This window comes from Echinops telfairi, unplaced genomic scaffold (assembly GCF_000313985.2).
Source record: "Echinops telfairi isolate 266 unplaced genomic scaffold, ASM31398v2 ScPeMD7_1957;HRSCAF=2489, whole genome shotgun sequence".
NCBI classification, from domain to species: Eukaryota; Metazoa; Chordata; class Mammalia; order Afrosoricida; family Tenrecidae; genus Echinops; species Echinops telfairi.
Window position 1 is genome coordinate 2,871,536 of NW_022105855.1, and position 16,722 is coordinate 2,888,257.

General features: G+C 44.0%; 1 protein-coding gene across 3 annotated transcripts in view; it reads right to left on the minus strand.

Moving 5' to 3' along the window:
• ETV6 (ETS variant transcription factor 6) overlaps nt 1–16,722 on the minus strand; it is a 305,035-nt gene that overhangs the window by 63,601 nt on the left and 224,712 nt on the right. For all 3 annotated transcript variants that reach the window (XM_045293264.1, XM_004716208.2, XM_045293263.1), the window contains exon 3: nt 3,874–4,038. In XM_045293264.1, coding sequence (XP_045149199.1) covers nt 3,874–4,038 — 165 coding nt within the window. The remainder of the gene's footprint in view (nt 1–3,873; nt 4,039–16,722) is intronic.

Consider the following 16,722-nt stretch of genomic DNA (forward strand, 5'->3'; position numbering starts at 1 on the left):
AGAGATCTAGGATTCCCAGCTCAGGTCTGCCTCGTTTAGGACTCCCAAGAGCAGAGCAGAATAGGTCGTGAATATCCTGGCACGGAATGCTCCCAAATGAACTCTTACCATGATTTCCAAATCAGCTCCCATTTGAGCAGATCACTTTGTGCCTACAAGACTCGTATGTTGGCCTCATCAATCCAGTTGAGGACGTCGTTGTCTCACATCAGGATTGTAGCAATAGCACTCAACTCGCTCTCCTGTGTTTACTGATGCCATCAACCCATCCTATGCACTGCTGCCAAAGTCAGTTCCCAGAGAAGGGAGCACTCCGATTACAATCTTTTCCTGGTCAAAACCCTACAAAATAAAATCCAAACTTCTTCACCTGGACTCTAAGGTACTCTCAATCTGGGTCATAATTCTGTCAATATCTATCATTGTCATCGTGAGAAGCCATTGAATTAGTTCTAATTTTTACAACAGAACAAACCCTACTTGGTCCCGTGCCATCCTCACAGTTGCTACTTTTGAGCTGTTGCGGTTGTTGCAGCCACTCTGCCAATCCACCTCCCTGAACTGTGTGGCGACTGGATGCGAGGCTCTGTGCTAGATGTTGGACACACAGTAACTCCATAGGATACACTCCCTACTCTAGGGGAGGGCCACAGAACAGAAGCAATCATAAACAGTGTGTGTGCTGAGGGGCACCTGACCCATGCCATGGTCTTTTCGATTGCCTCCTATGCATGTGAAAGTTGGACTCTGAATAAAGAAGGCCGAAGAAGCACTGGCGTATTTGAATTATGGTGCTGTTGAAGACGCCGACTATGTCCTGGGTTGCCGGAAGAACAAACAAACTAGTTTTGGAAGAAGTACAGCTAGAATGCTCTTTAGAAGCAAGGATGGTAAGACAGCATCCACGTGCTTTGGACATGTTATCCGGAAGGGTCAGTTCCTAGAAAAGGACATCATGCTTGGTTAAAGCAGAGGGGCAGCGAAAAAGAAGAAGACCCTTACGGGGTGAGATCCACAGGCACAGTGACTGCAACAGTGGGCCAAGCACAGCAACCACTGTGAAGATGGGTAGGACAGGGCAGTGTTCGCCATGAGTTGGTACCAACTCAATGGCACCGAACAACAGGCAACAACAGTATCTGTGCTGGGGGCAGTGACAGAAGTAGAAATGATCCAGGATACAAGAGGACTAACACCTCGTCCACAATGAGGTGGGCAGAGGGGAGCACGGTGGCATTAGGAAAGCAAGGGGAGCCAGGGAAGGCTCCCCTGGGCAAAGTCAGTAGAACAAAGCACAAGAGACTAGCCTGGGGCCTTATCTCTGAGCATTTTTCCCACCTGAGGGAGCTGGCAGGCCTCCTGAACAACCACTTCCTCATCATCTCCCTATTGCTTACCTTTCAAAGAGTCCAAAGCATAGCCCTCATCACAACCACCCTTCAGCTCCCTGGCAATCCAGCTAGAAACTGCCTCTCTAACACCTGAACAGCTGAACTCTGCAACGTCTGAACTGCTCCCTGGCTTTTCAGTGACTGATATGCACGCATCTCTGAATAGTACAAACACGGAAGTGCTCAGCAGTTAACCAAAAAGGCTGGTGGATTGAGTTTACTCAGAGACACCAGGGAAGAGATGCCTGCATATCAGCCACTGAAAAGCCCAGGGAGAAGTTCTACTCTCTTACACATGGGGTGCAATGGTCAAGTGCTCAGCTGCCAACCCACCAAGCAGTTCCCTGGGAGAATGACTTCATTTTCTACTCCAATAAAGAAAATGGCCTAGAAACCCTGATGGGCGAGTTTTACTGTGTCAGATGACGTCGATATGAGTCAGAACTGACTCGCCGGTACCTAACAACAAAACAACACCGCTCCAATTACCCCAATGGCCCCTCCACGCCTACTAAATACAGCCCAGCCTTCAAGTTCCAACTGACTTCCTCCCTCCACACCCGAGACCTAACCTATTTCTGCTGTCCCTTCGCCAGCTTCCTTTTGCCTTTTGGGCCACTGCAATCCTGACTCTAATTCAGTGGTTCTCAACCTCCCTACTGCCGTGACTTTAGGACAGTTCCTCCTGTGGTGGTGACCCCCCCAACCATTAAATTATTTCTGTTGCTACTTCATCACTGTCAGTTTGCTACTGTTATGAATCAGGAGACCCCTGTAAAAGAGGCGTCCGGCTCCCAAAGGGGTCTCGACCCACAGGCTGAGAACCACTGCTCTAACTGATCGTGAACTGCCTCAGGCACAGCACTGTTCCTTGGGGCCCATCGGGCCCAGACTTGACAGAGGGGCAAGGAACTGTTGACAGGTTTCCTTGTCTTTGCTTCCGGCTTTGAGCCGACAGACAAGTTTCCTAAGTTCAGAGGTCCTGCCTGAGAGAAAGAATCCCAGGATAAAAAGAAGCACTTGAAGTAGGGCGAGGAGGGACTTTACAAAGCGTCTGGGAGGAAAGCTTGCCCAGGGCTCAGTCAGATCAAGTGAAAACAGGCTGCGGGGCTTTCCCCGGCTTGCTCGCTTTCCATAAATGGGTCCATCAGAAAACTGAAGAGTTCGAGCTCTCTGCCTCTCTCTCTCTCTCCTCCAGATAATGCAACGTTGCCTCTGTGAGTATGGCATCTTTCAGTTTCCACTGCAACCGAAAAGGAAATTATTTTGCAATAAAAGGAACTATCTAGGGAAGTTTCATTTATTTACGTAAGTTGGCTATTTTAAAGTTTTCTTAGGCTGAAATGATAAAAAGCAGTGATTTGAGGTAAAACGTTCCAGGTATGTTTATGTGCACTGTACAACTTAAAAAGATGAAGAAAAAAAAGATCCATTCTCAGAGATGCAAACTTTTAATTTTTAGTCCCATCTATGGCTACACTTCCCTTTTTGCACGTCGTCACGTACAACGGTCTCCTGCACTTGGGAAGAGCAGAGGCCGTACTGTTCCGTATCCTTATCTCATCTCCTGTGATGGGGGGCATTTCCGCATGACGGTTACTTTATTAACTGCTGGCAGGTCTCCAGGAGTAAATACGGGCTGAGCATTTGTGGGACGAGGCCAAGACTTTGTGCCAGTCAGGATAAAACAGGGCTCTGCCAGACTTCCATCAAAGCTGGGGGCCCCAATGAGACTGGACAGAATGAGGTCCTCTGGATACATCAGTAACCGGCCCCTCAAGAGGCACAAACCAGAGACCAAGGCTTCCCTTTGGCATACAGCGGTCCTGCATCTTCAAATGTCCCCATGGTGTAAGAAATGGAATCAGGAGGCCTGTAGGAAGTCTTACCCATGCCGGCAATACACTTTACAGGTACAAATAAATACTCACTACTGAAGTAAATCTCCCTCTATGGCCTTACTTGAAAATCCAATACTGCTAAGGAAAACCATCGGCAGTCCTTCGAGTTTCTTTCTAAACTTTCCTTAGTGACTTAGATCTCCAGAGTTCCCGGTCCTTGTCCCTAGTTCCCTCAACTCCACTTCCCTTCACCCTTCTACCTCAGCCCTGCTCACGTCCCTGCCTCTTAGGAGCAGGGGAAGGAGCAGAGAGCAAGACTGAATGGTGTTTTTTTTCTTATTTGGTGGCACAACTCTACGCTTTCTTGCTTCTCTGTCTGGGTTGCACAATGGGTCATTGTGAATGGCGAGGGTTTCCGTTTGACCTGGAAGCTATTTCCCTTCCTCCTTCATCTGGCTTGTCAATGGAATCTTTCTTCTACTGAGCTGCCACTCTCCTGGTGCTCTGGGTGCTCAACTGTGAGGGGGTGTTGACACCCACGGTGGTAAGGACCAACCGCAGATGAACAGGAGCATATGCACATGTCAAGGGTCCAGACTCTCAGAGGTGCATAAGCATATGTCATGGGTTCAGACTCTCACCTGAATGGGGAGATCGATAGCGAAAGTCCTCCTTGGTCAGCAGCAGGAGAGCTTTGCCATTCATCTCAAATGTGTTGCTGTCAATTGGCCTTAAAGAAAACTCGTTTTCAGCCCACTTGAGCCACTGGGCTACGTCATCCCTGCTCCAGTAAATTGGCTGCAAGCCTGTTGGGAGAGCAAGGGAGAAAGGAGGAGAGAAGGGGAGGAAAAAAGTCTTATCAGTGTGCGAGTTGGAATAAAGGGGAAAGATTTCTGCGTAGTTAACCCACTTACGTCTCATGTCTGAAGATTCCTTATCAACTCTGGGCCCCTGGTTAAAACTGGGGCCTCAGAAGTGCCAATGTGTGTTATAAGTGAACTTTTTATTCAGAGGCAAAATGAAATTCATTCAAAAACATCTTTGAGAGTTGGAAGGCCCTGTTCTTCCTTGCCCAGTCCCAAGCCTGTCTTGATTCAGAGGTGTCCTAAGGTTGTAGATCAAGGTGGGCTGTACCCAATGAGGAGGCTCCAAAGTCACAAGAGAGCTTGCTCGGGAGGGGCCCTTAGCATAGCCACTGATCTGAGTCTAGTCCAAAGTCTTTTAAAGTGGGACTTGCCCAGAACTGGGCTTGACCTTCCAGAGCTGCCAAATAATGAAGTGTTCCCTGAACCGTCTTCCAGGAAGAGCAATTCACTTGGCCCCTGGGAAGCCATTAGGCAAGGATCTGGGAACTAGAGGGTGTTTTAGCCCATGTTATACAACCGCCTGGTGGGGGTGGGACTAGGGGCTCAGTGGGGCAGGAGCCCAGTGGAGAGAGAGATGAGGTGGAGGGTGAAAAGGTGGTCCAGGCCAGATCTCTACCATCCTAATGATGGGCTTATGTTACCTTACTGCTGTGGAGCATCTTGATGCATGACTGAAGGAGCCAGCACAGGAGTTCTCCCAGTGTGGTGGTAGGACCTGTGGGCGCCCCTTTTCAGTAGACCAACAAAGGAAAACTTATGTTCATAATAATATTAAGAGGTTATTTTCCTTTTTCACTTTCATTCTTTCACAAGGGTGCAATGGAATTTTCCAGAGGCTACATGATGTGTGATATTGTAACAGATTGCATGCGGATGCGGATATGAGAATCCAGTCATCTTCTGTTACGGTAGGCAATAACGAAATTCATGCAAATATAAAACTATGCCATTCTCTCACTAAAAAAATATATTTTTTGGAAATATAGTTGTTAATATATACTTAAATGTTAGCAGATACGTGGATAATTTTTAAATAAATTTTAAATTCTCAGTTTCAATCCCAACATGGTAACTATTGGTAGCCATAGCCCACATAAGCCAAAAGCACTTGGGGTCTTCGATCATTTTTAAGAATATAAGGTGATCCTGGGACCAAACATTGAGTCACTGGGTTCGAAGAAGCTGTGTGCTTACAGCAGCGTTCTCTTAAGTTGTGTTGTGCTTTTCAATCGCTGAAACAGAGCGGGGTGAAATCAGTGCATGCCAACCAGTGCTGCTGTTTTTCTCCACAGACGTTGCTTACACCTGTTAGGAGACAGTGAGTGTGCCCTATGGGCGTCGCTCAGTTTGTCCTGGAAAGAATCACCCTTGAACTTTAAACCAGTTGGCTAGATGGGTTGCTGGTCTGCCCTGTGGGAGGCAGGGGATGTAAGGCTCAGATCTCTCAGAGAGTGGAGAGTGTCCCGAAGTACTTAGCGTGACTGTTGGCTCTTTTCAAAGTCTCTGCAAAGTGCTAAAGTCTTGGAGGAGGGTAGCTGGTTTCCTCTAACCTAGGGATGGGGACCGTCTGGCCCAAGGGCCACATAAGGCTGGAAAAATCAACAGTATCAGCTAACATCACAAGCCTCACCAAGGAGAAGGCGTTCTAGCCATCACATTCCGGGTGAGTTAATGAAAAGGTCAACCACGTCTAGCAAGTTAATTTTTAAGTTGAGCATTTTGCATGGCCCGCAAATGATGTTATCAATCTCCAAATGGCCCCCCAAGGTTCCCCAGCCCAGCTCTAACCCATGAAATCCTTTCAAAAGGAGTCCTTTTATAAGGAGTTTTATAATATGCTACACGCAGTGACACAATTGCAAGTGAGTCATTAAGAATTTTGTTTTTCTAGTTTAGGGCAATTTTTTTCCACCTAGGAAACAAATGGTATTATCAAACCAAATAATTGGTAGTGTGCTCCTGCTCTATGGGTATTACAAGTAAATAAATACATACATAAAAGATGACTGCTACGGCAACTCAAGGTTTTCCTTTAGACCCCTGACTGGGCTTATTAAAATGGCTCAGGGACACAGGAGGTGTCCCAACTCTTCCCAGTCACCCTGAAAAGTATGCCTGGAATCACAGGGCAGTGGGAGTCGGGGGTGGGGTGGGGGGGGGTCGGGGTGACTCGGCAAGATCCCAATGTTGGAACTGGAAGCAGAGCTTCACTTTGACGTTCTGCTGCCAGTGACGTCTCCTTGGGACTGGCAAGCTGACAGGGCGGCCTTTCCCCTTCCTCGCTTTCACAAGAGGAGCATGTCTGGAGCCAGCCATGGGGTGCAAATACGGGGGTCCCAGCCAAGCTCACACTAGAAAAACGCCTGGTGCTGAGAGGGTCCCAGAGCAGAAGATGCTGCGTTAGAAACAGGAAAAAGGCAAGAGGTAGCTTAGGGCTCACAGCTTATTTGGGTGCCGAAGCAAATACAGAACCGAATCCCGCTTGGGAGGGGAAATGAGAGTGAAATGCTGAAGTTTCTGCGGAGGACATACTGCCACGGAGAGAGGTGGGTGAGGAGGGGGTGGGGGGTGCAAGTAGTAATTTGAGGTTCTTTATATTCTATGGAAGAAAATACTCATGAGTAATCTTTTCCCTAAACACAAGAAGAGTCAGTCACACACTCTAAACAGCCTTATGGTGAAGGACAACAAAGTTTCTCTTTTCACTTCCCATTAATCTCTCTCCCACAGCCCAGCCCCCTGAAGCACCCTGGACCACATCACGGAAATCCCCTCCCAGGGAAGGGAGCCCAGTGCTCTGGGCTCCTTTGCAGGAGGCTGCTGGGGAAAAGGCCACAGCGGCCCAGGAGTTACACACCAGTGCACCCGTCAAGGGAACTGCCTGTTCAGAGGCCCCTCAGTCAGTATACCCGACTCCCTGTTCTCTGTGAAGAGGGGCTGTACTCACTGAGCTGCAGGGACATGTGCTTTGGTGTTCAAAGCATCTGGTCTTGCTGTTGTTTCCTTTCTCATTCAGTAGGATGGAGGGACAGGTGGTACTACAAGGTGTGCTTGTGATTCTAATTAAGGAAAAAATTAAGTCGTGCCCACAAAACTACAGGATCCTAAAGCTTTGGGCATGGTAGCAGCTACATAGAATAGTGTCTCATACCTGGGGGCAACTTTAGCCTATTTACTGGCTGCCCTAAAGTGGCTTTCGACTCATGGAAAACCTGTGTGAATCTGAATGGAGCTTGGCTCCTTTGGGTTTGCATTGGCTGACCTTTGGGAAAGATCAAGTGGCCTTTCTTCAGGAGCACCCCTGGGTGGACCCAAGTCTTTTGTTAACCTTTTGTATTCAGGGTCTCCGGTCTTCTTCTCATAAACAAACAAACAAGAACAAAATTCACCACCATCCAGTCAATTCTGACTCAAAGTGACCCTCTAGGATCATTAAAGTCATCGTAACTTATTAAGTGCACTGATGGATCTAGCACTATTCTAAGCACTTTATCAAGATTAGTTCCTTTAACTGAGGGCTCACGACAATTCTGTAAGATAGGGCTTCAGATTAGGGAACTGCAGCCTAGAGCCTCTAAGGAACTTGCTCCAAAGCCACAGAGCTACAATAAAAAGAGGAGCTGAGATTTCAACCCAGGCAATCTGTCTCCAGAATCTGTGTGCTCACTCATCATTCTGTCATTCTACTCTTACACAGTGCTTTTCCTAGTCGGCTCCAGAATTAGGAGTTGCTTCCAACATCTTCCAAGGATGAAATAAAAACTTGGTGAAATGAATTCCCCCTTCATCTAAGACTTAGATCCCTGGAGTTTCTCAAATTACCAACATATTAAACTATAGCAAACAAACATACAAACAGTCCCTGTAGATCCCTGGAGAAGTAGATTTATTAATGGATGGGGAGGAAGGTGAGGGGACGCTCTGCCCTTAGTGCATCTGGGATCAAAGTGCTGCCTGCACGGGCGACAGGCTCACAGGCACTCAGTGCTCAGAGGGAGTCCTTGACGCTCTGTCTTGAGACATGGCTCACAGAGGAAAATGTGACAAGTTATCAGATGAGGGAGGGACATCACTTATGTTGTTTTAGAGTCATCTCACAAAGCCGAAAAATATAGATGTCAATAAATCTTAGAGAGAAGAGAAAGAGAGACTGTTAATCTGTACTAATAGTTTACTCATCCAAGTGCACATAGCAAGCCTGTGGAGGCCACATTCACACCGGTACTTTAAAATGTTAGTTAACTGCAGAGACTGCTCGAGAAGAATTTTGTTACAGAGGAAAGGAGCAGTGAGTGATGGTGAAGAATTACTAAGAACCCAACTGCATTTCCCCCCAAGTGGGTCACGTTGAGTTCACGGTGTCACGCGCTTGAATGGCACGCCCAGGCCCTAACATTTCTTCCAACATTTTCTCCAAGAATTCCATGTTTCAGGGGACAGCCACATTAAGTCATACGCCCTTACCATCTTTCTGAGATACACTTAAATGACAGGAGCCAAGATCCCACCCCCAGATCTGTCATCAATTAGCATGTGATTCTGGGCAGGCTACTCGGCGTCCAGGGGCTCAGGCCATCATCTGTAAAATGAGGAGCTTAGAGTACCTGCTCTCTATTCACTTCACTTCTGGGTTTAATAAAGTCAACATTCTCCTATTGAATTTAAGTCCTAACCACCAAAGACTACAACAGCTAGGGCTCTTTATCTGCACAACTATTCAATGCTCACAAAGTTGAGTGGGTTTTTGCAACTTTTGAGAAAGATGTTCTGAACCAGGAAAGGCAGATTCGATTTCTCTAAATAGAGTTGATTGCTTGAGAGTGCTTTATGAGGTTCTAATTATTTGAAAACGTTACGATCTCACAACTGAAACAAAACACATGGTAGATTGCATCTGTCTGGCATTTGAGTGTAAAAGGTGCCTTCACATGCACTGTTGAAAGGTAACGTTGAGCCGGTCAAGGCTCATCGCAACCCTACCTACAAAAAGGACAAAACACTGCTGGACCCTGAGCCATCCTTACAATTCCTGCATTGTTGCAGCCCCGGTGTCAGTTCATTTCATTGAACAACGTCTTCCTGGTTTTCACTGACCCTCTGCATCGCTTCGCAGTAATGATATTCTTTTCCAACGTCTCACCTTCCTCATCTCCACGGGGCATGCTGGCTGTATCACATTTTCCCCGACACATTTGTTCCTTCTTCTGTAAGTCCATAGTAAATTCCATATTCTTTGTCAATACAATAATTCAAGTGCACCCTTCTCCAGTCTTTCTTATTCATTGTCCAGGTTTCATATGCTTATGAGGTGATTGAAAGTACCATGCCACCTCAAGGGGACAGCTTTACCTTGGAATACCTTAAAGAGGTCTTTTGCAGCAAAATTTCCCAGTGTTATACAGAGTTTGGGTCTTCACTGCTGCTTCCATGACAGTTGATTGTGAAGTGAAAATGAAGATCACTTCAATATTTTCTGTTTATAATAATGCTGCCTACTGGTCCAGTTGCGAAGACGTTTGTTGATGTTACTGTGTAATCCATATAGAAGGCAGTAGTTTTTGATATTCTGCAGGAAGTGCTGCAAGTCCGCCTCACTTTCAGAAATCAAGGTTGCATCAGCTGCACTTTGCAGGTTGTTAATAAAGCTTCCTTCAATGCTCGTGGTCATTTCCTCCTACATACTCCAGCAATTTCTCAGCATACAGATGGAATAAGTATGGCGAAGGGATACAATGCTGATTTTTCATTTTCACCTTTCCTGATTTTGAACCATGTAGTGTCTCTCTATTATAGCTGAATGGCTGCCTTTTGGTCTATACAGGTTTCGCATGAGCACATTTAAGTGCAGTGGGATTCCCATTCTTTGCATCAGTACCCATACATTTTTATGACTCTCCGAGTCGAATGCCTTTGCACAGTATATAAAACACAACCCATCTTTCTGGTTTTCTCTGTTCTCAGTCATGACCCATCTGGCATCAGTAATGATAGCCCTCCTCCACACCATCTTCTGAATCTAGCTTGAAGTTCTAGCAGTTCCCTATCAGTGAATTGCTGCACCTGTTTTAAAATTACTTTCAGCATAATTATACTTGCATGTGATATTAATATCTGATTGGAGAGCTTCACAGCCTCTGGTATAGGCACATATATGAATCTTGCCCAGTCAGTTGTCTTCCAAACTTCTCGGCATAGAGTGAGCACTTCCAGCGCAGTGTCTGTCTGTTGAGACATCTCTGTGTATTTCACCAATTCCTGAGACCTTGTTTCCACCATGCCTGCAGGGCTGCCTGGGCTTCTTCCTTCAGCACCATTAGGTCTTAATCACATGCTACTTTCTGAAAGGACTGAATGCCAATCTGTATCTTTTTGGACAATGACTCTGTATGTATTACTTCTGTTTTCTTTTGGTGCTTCCTGTACCACTCAAATTTTTGCCCATGAAACCCTTCAATATTGCAACTCATTCTCTCAGCTGGAGTCATGCAGAGCGTGTTCTTCCTTTTTGGTTTTCTCCAGGTCTTTGCGCATTTTATTACAATGCTTTACTCTGTCTTCTCAAGCTACCATTTGAAGTCTCTTGCTCAGCTGGTCATCATTTCTTCCTTTGGTTTCAGCAGCTCCATGTTCAAGTTTCAGAGGCTTTTCTGACATCCACTTTCTTTCTGATGACCTTTTGCGTCTTTCATGTCTGATAGCCTTGGTATCATTCACAACTCTTCAAGTCTTTGGTCATTAGTATTCTGTGTGTTAAAATCTAATCTTGAGAGGGTCTCTAAATTCAGTTATGATAATCTCTAGTTTGTACTTTGGTTCTTGGGGACTTGCTTTAATTTTCTTCAGCTTCAACTTGAACTTACATATGAGGAGCTGCTAATCTGGTCCCCGGTTGTCTTCTGGCCTTATTCTGACTGGCTTCCTCATCCTTCCTTTTCACAGATGTAGTTGATTTGATTCTCCATTGGTGAGAACCATGTGTATAGTTCCCATTTGTTTCTGAAAAAAGTATTTGCAATGAATAAATTGTTGGTCTTACAAAATTTTATTATGTGATTTCCAGTGTCATTTTGATCACCTACATCATATTTTCCAACTAGTCATTCTTTTTTTACCCCAACTGAAGCATTCCAATTACCAGTTTTTACCCATATATTTTGATTGCATGTTTGTCCATCTCAGACAGCAGTATTTAGTAAACATATTCCATTTCTTCATCTTTGGCATTAGTAGCTGCTGCATAAATTGGAATAATAGTCATATTAACTGCTTTTCTTTGTAGGCATATGCATATTATCCTATTGTTATCAGTGTTATACTTCATGGTAGATCTTGAAATATTATTTTTGACAATGAATGAGGCACTGTTCCTCTGGCATAGTAGACTCTATGAGTGTTCAATTAAAAATGGCTCAAAGCAGTCTATGTTCCACTAATGACTATGATATCAATTTTCAAGCATTTTATTTCACATTAATACACACAAAAATCCTAAGAGAAGTCATGTTCTCATTCTGCCTAACAGATGAGAAAACGGAGGGAACAGAATCATTAGGTGATACCATAGGTTTAAGCAATATTCAATAATTTGCTATCTGTTCACCAAAAACATGATCTCAACCTTTCTGTATAAACAGAATTTGTCATATATCCTAGGCTTAGAGAACAGAACCAGAAGATGTGAAAGATGGAATACCTTCCATCATTCCTCAGGGATGATCTAGTCTAACCCCTATAATGTCTTACTGATTAGGAAACGGAAGCCTAGGAAAGTTAAGAGACTGAACCTCTGTTCCCAGCCAAGTATGGAAAACCTGCCTCAGATCCCCATTCTCTTTCCAACATCCCAACCATGTTGCCTCACAAATCAATTCAATGACACTATTCCATGACCTTTCACGTAAGTGAGGTCAGTTATCATTGTTCTTCCAGATTTAAAGTGCTTAGCTCCTAACATTATAGTTCTTGGATTTTCTCTACTCTGGCTACCCTCCTAGGGAGCTCCTCTTTGGCATTCTAAACCACAGTCAGAGCAAGAAAAGGACCTTTCTTTCTCTGAGCAATATATTTCTTTCTTTCTAACAATATATTTCTATTGATAATGAAAGCTAACAACTATGGATCCCTTACAGAGTCCCAACTCTGTGTTGCTTCTCAAACAACCAATTTATAACAGCAATCACTTATAAGAGCTTACAGTGTGTCAGCCGCTGTTCTAAATGCTTTACAAACATAACTTATTCATCCCTACAACTGTCCTGTTTAGGAACCACGACTTTCCCCATTTATAGAGGAAACAAAGGTACAGGGAAGTGACTTGTCTAAATTCACAGTCAGAAATGTGACAGCCAAGATCTGAACCCAGATGTTTTAGCTCAAAGTTTGCATTATGAGGTAACTGCTTCTGTCCAAGCTTATTTTGGCAGCACTGTCAAAGATATGGCATATATTTTATATATATATATATATGAAGCATTTCAGTGATTTGTAGATTTGAACTATAATGAAGCACACAAGTTTTTAACACCAGCATAAAATCTTTGTTTCCTAGCTCTGTAATCATAGGCCAGTTACTTAACTTCCCTGTGCCTCATTTGCTTCAAGTGGGAAAGGAGATAAAACAGTACTAATATTACTGGTTCTTGTGGAGTAAGTACTGTTGAATTACAGATAACATGTTTATCAAATGTGCAGATGACATGAAGCTAGGATGAGGTTATAAAGTGGTAATGAATACATAAAACACACAGGTAACACTTGACATGTAATAAATATTAGCTATTATTTTTGCTGCTGTTAGCATTGCCAGTAGTATATTTATAATCTTACCCTACTTTACACACACAAGGGGGCTTCAAAAGTTGGTGGAAAAATGGAATTAAAAGATAGTGGAACTTTCCCTGAACATTTTTGAAGTTCCCTCATACACAGCTAGTATTTAGAACCCAACTATAAGAATGTATGTTAATCCTAGGTCTCACCTTGCTATTTTCGTTCATTTCAATTTGGTGCAGTTTTAATTCTTTGGGTCGCATCATCTAGGTAACTTTATGGCATGTGTAACTTTGAGAAATATCTGTCACCTCAACGGGTTAGGAGAGAGTGCTGACCAGGTGAGATCACTCAGCCACCTCCTTCCAGATGGGTATTCACTAAATCATTGGCTTCTTTTATATAGTGTTGTCCAATGATCAATTTTTCTAAAATCTATGGTGCTTGGATTACATTCTCCCCCCTAGTTCATCCACACAAGCACCAATCAGAAATTCAATGAAGTGCTTCTTGGTGTCTAGAAATATACTAACTAGGAAATGTACAGCAATTTTATTGAAGAGGAGGAAGAGGAAAAGTAGCAGTTGGCTTCTGGAGGATACCTTTTTCCTAAGTGTTCATAACATACCTTTTGAGATTCAGTACAAGTTCCAACTAGATGCTCTATCAAGCTAGCAGCAGCATTAGACTTTATCCTCCTTCCTACTTCAGCATGTCTTCCATCTTCCATGATCATTGGGGGTAGTGGTGTCCGTGGCTTTTCTTTCACTTTTGTAAGTGCTCTATCCTGGATGTCACGTATCTGGGCCACGAACCTTGAACTTACCTAGAACAGCTTAGATTCGCTTTTATAATCAATCCACCCACCTTGGGCTCAATTCCCTATGCCAACGTTTGTACTACCTGTTTCAGTCTGACAGTAATTCTCTTTGATGGAAGAGTGGGAAGAGAGCAATTGAGAAAGTTTTTTTTTCTCTTCTCTTTGCCATTTCATAACATCACCATCTCCAACCCATTCAGCATGTGGATAGTAGCCTTATCTCCCTGCTCGGCCACCAAAAAAAAACCAAAAAAAAAAACGTACTGTTTTCTTAATCCTCCAATTTCAGCTGATTCTGTTTGAACATTCTAGACTGAAGACATTTTCTTTCACAATTACCTTATAAGTTTAATTGTTCCTTCAGTTCATCTTTTTTTAAAAGTTGAACTCCTTACACAGGTATGAGGTCTACATATGTTAATCAGAGAATCTACCTTAAAGATATAACTAAAATCCCGCTAAACTCGCTGCCATTGAGTGGATTCTAATTCAGAGCTACCCCAGAGGCAGAGGAGAACTGCTCCAGTGGGGTTCCAAGACAGTGAGCTTTATGGGAGTAGACAGCTTAGATGTTCTCCTGTGGAGCAGTTGGGGATTTCGAACGGCTGACCCTGGGATGCAGAAAAACTTTTCAGACACAAAGATGTCCACTGATTGCAGTGTTGTCAATAATAGTGAAAAAAGAGAACATCAAAAAAAGACAGTTGAGTAATTATGGACAACACTTGTGATAGAAAATTATGCAATTAATAAAATAAGGAACTGGAAACACAGGAATCCAGGACAGATGATCCCTTCAGGACCAGTGCTGAGAGTGGCCATACCGGAGGGTTGAGGGAAGGTGGGGTAGAAACAGGGAACCGATTATAAGGATCTACATATAACCTCCTCCCTGGGGTACGGACAACAGAAAAGTGGATGAAGGGAGGGATACATCAGACAGTGTAAGAAATGACAAAATAATAATAATTTATAAATTATCAAGGGTTCATGAGGGAGGGGGGAGTGGGGGGGAGGGGGGAAATGAGGAGCTGATACCAAGGGCTCAAGTAGAAAGCAAATGTTTTGAGAATGATGATGGCAACAAATATGCAAATGTGCTTGACACAATGGATGTATGTATGGATTGTGATAAGAGTTGTATGAGCCCTCAATAAAATTATGTTTAAAATATCTGATATGCAGGATGCACTTTCATTGTTACAAATTTAACAAAATGAAAGCATAGTGATTAATCACAAAAACAATATGTAATTATATCTTGTGAAATATTTATTTCTAATGACAAATAAATGAAATTTTGTCTTGGAAATAAAAAGAATATCTGGTCATCTGGAAAAATCACTAAACATTATGTGTGTGGATACAATCTCAAAAAGTGCACAGAGAAATACTGATGGAACAAATTGACAGCTATTGTCACTTATAAGTAGAATTATAGTGATATGTATCATCTTGCTTCTGATCTCTCAAGTCTCTAAGTTAAGCATCTACCACTTTTATGTTTACGAGGAAAATCAAATCTATTTAAGAACCGAGCTCGTCAGAGAATGACCCAATGCAGTCTCACCATCTTTCTGAGCTGCCTCGCTCCATTCTCTTCCCCGTAGAAGTCCTGTGCGGTTTACAGGTTCAAGTGCCATGTTTAAGAATACAGACTCTCGTGAGTTGTAGTTGTAGGCTCTTTAACCAGGGCATCATAGAGACCTTTAATTTTTTTTGAAATATGCCTTCTGAACGTCAAGAGAACACTTGCCTGATTATGCCTCCATTTCCCTTCCCCAAACTCTAAGACAGTATTTGCATTCTCACCAGAAATTGCCCTCATACATTTCTCAGTGTTAATGATTCTTCCTTATTTATCAGGCTTGAGTCCAACCCAGCAGTGTCCCTCTCAGTTTCTTCTGCCCTCTGGGAGATAAAATTGCTATCCATGATAGCCCCTTGGCACCCCAACACCCTTCCCAACCGTCCGCAGGTCTGGCTTGGACAGTCAGGGCACATCAGATCTGGGCAGCTCTTTACCAGACCAGATGTTTCCGTATCCATGCCATGCTAGCCGCTGTTCTGTGAACGAGTCAAAGCATCTGTAACTACATCTGCAAAGAAACTGAAGTTCAGTGCGGGTGCAGGCTTTGCTCACAGTTACAATGGACCTACGACCAGAACTCCTGGTCTTCTGTATTAGTCCAGGTAACTCTCTCCAGGTCAAAGGATATCAGGGCAGGGGGGTGGGGGGTGGTGGAGGGTGGGGGGATCTCTTTGTACTCTAACATGTACTGTGGAAAAAAAAATTGCAAGAGAACCAGGCATCACAACCATAAATTCCATTCCTCATGGCAGGCCCGGCTCCGCGAGAGATCCAGCGCTCTGACTTCAGCAGAGGGGCTGCAGCAGGCGTGATTTACCTTAGGGAAGTTTCTTGGGTGCTTTGCCCTCAGAAATGAAACCAACACAATATCTTTCATAGCCCTTCCATAGCTACTCCCCAGGAGTCCATTCCAACCCTGTCTCCTCCCTACCGGCCCCAGCTTCTCTCCACATTGACCCTGGGGGAGGCCACGCCCGCCAGCCCATGATGGTTTTTGACAAGGCCTGGTCCTCTCACTCCTGGGTCTGCCTCTAACCTTGGGTGTGCTATTTGACCAAAACCACTTTCTGCACACAAAGTCTGCCACGAGAGAACTGGAAGTTCCAAAACATTTCCTAGTTTTCTCCTCAAGGTGACCCTGTATCTTAGTTTCCAAGTGGAAGCTGGAAGGTCATCCTCAGGTCTCTTGTCCAGAGCTCCAAGAGCAGGACTACTGTTAGTTCACATTCAAAGTCATATTCCACTCCCTCACATTGAGTTGATATAAATTTCGTTTTCTGGAATTTTTCTGGTTTCTACCCAGCTTTAGCCAAAAAGCATTTTTATAAGAAGATGAGTAGAATAACTGGCCATGAGTTTTCTCTCTCTCTCTCAAATATGACTTAGAAGATTCCATCTTACTTCTGCTTTTGGACAGCATGGCCAAATGTGATGAAAGGAATAT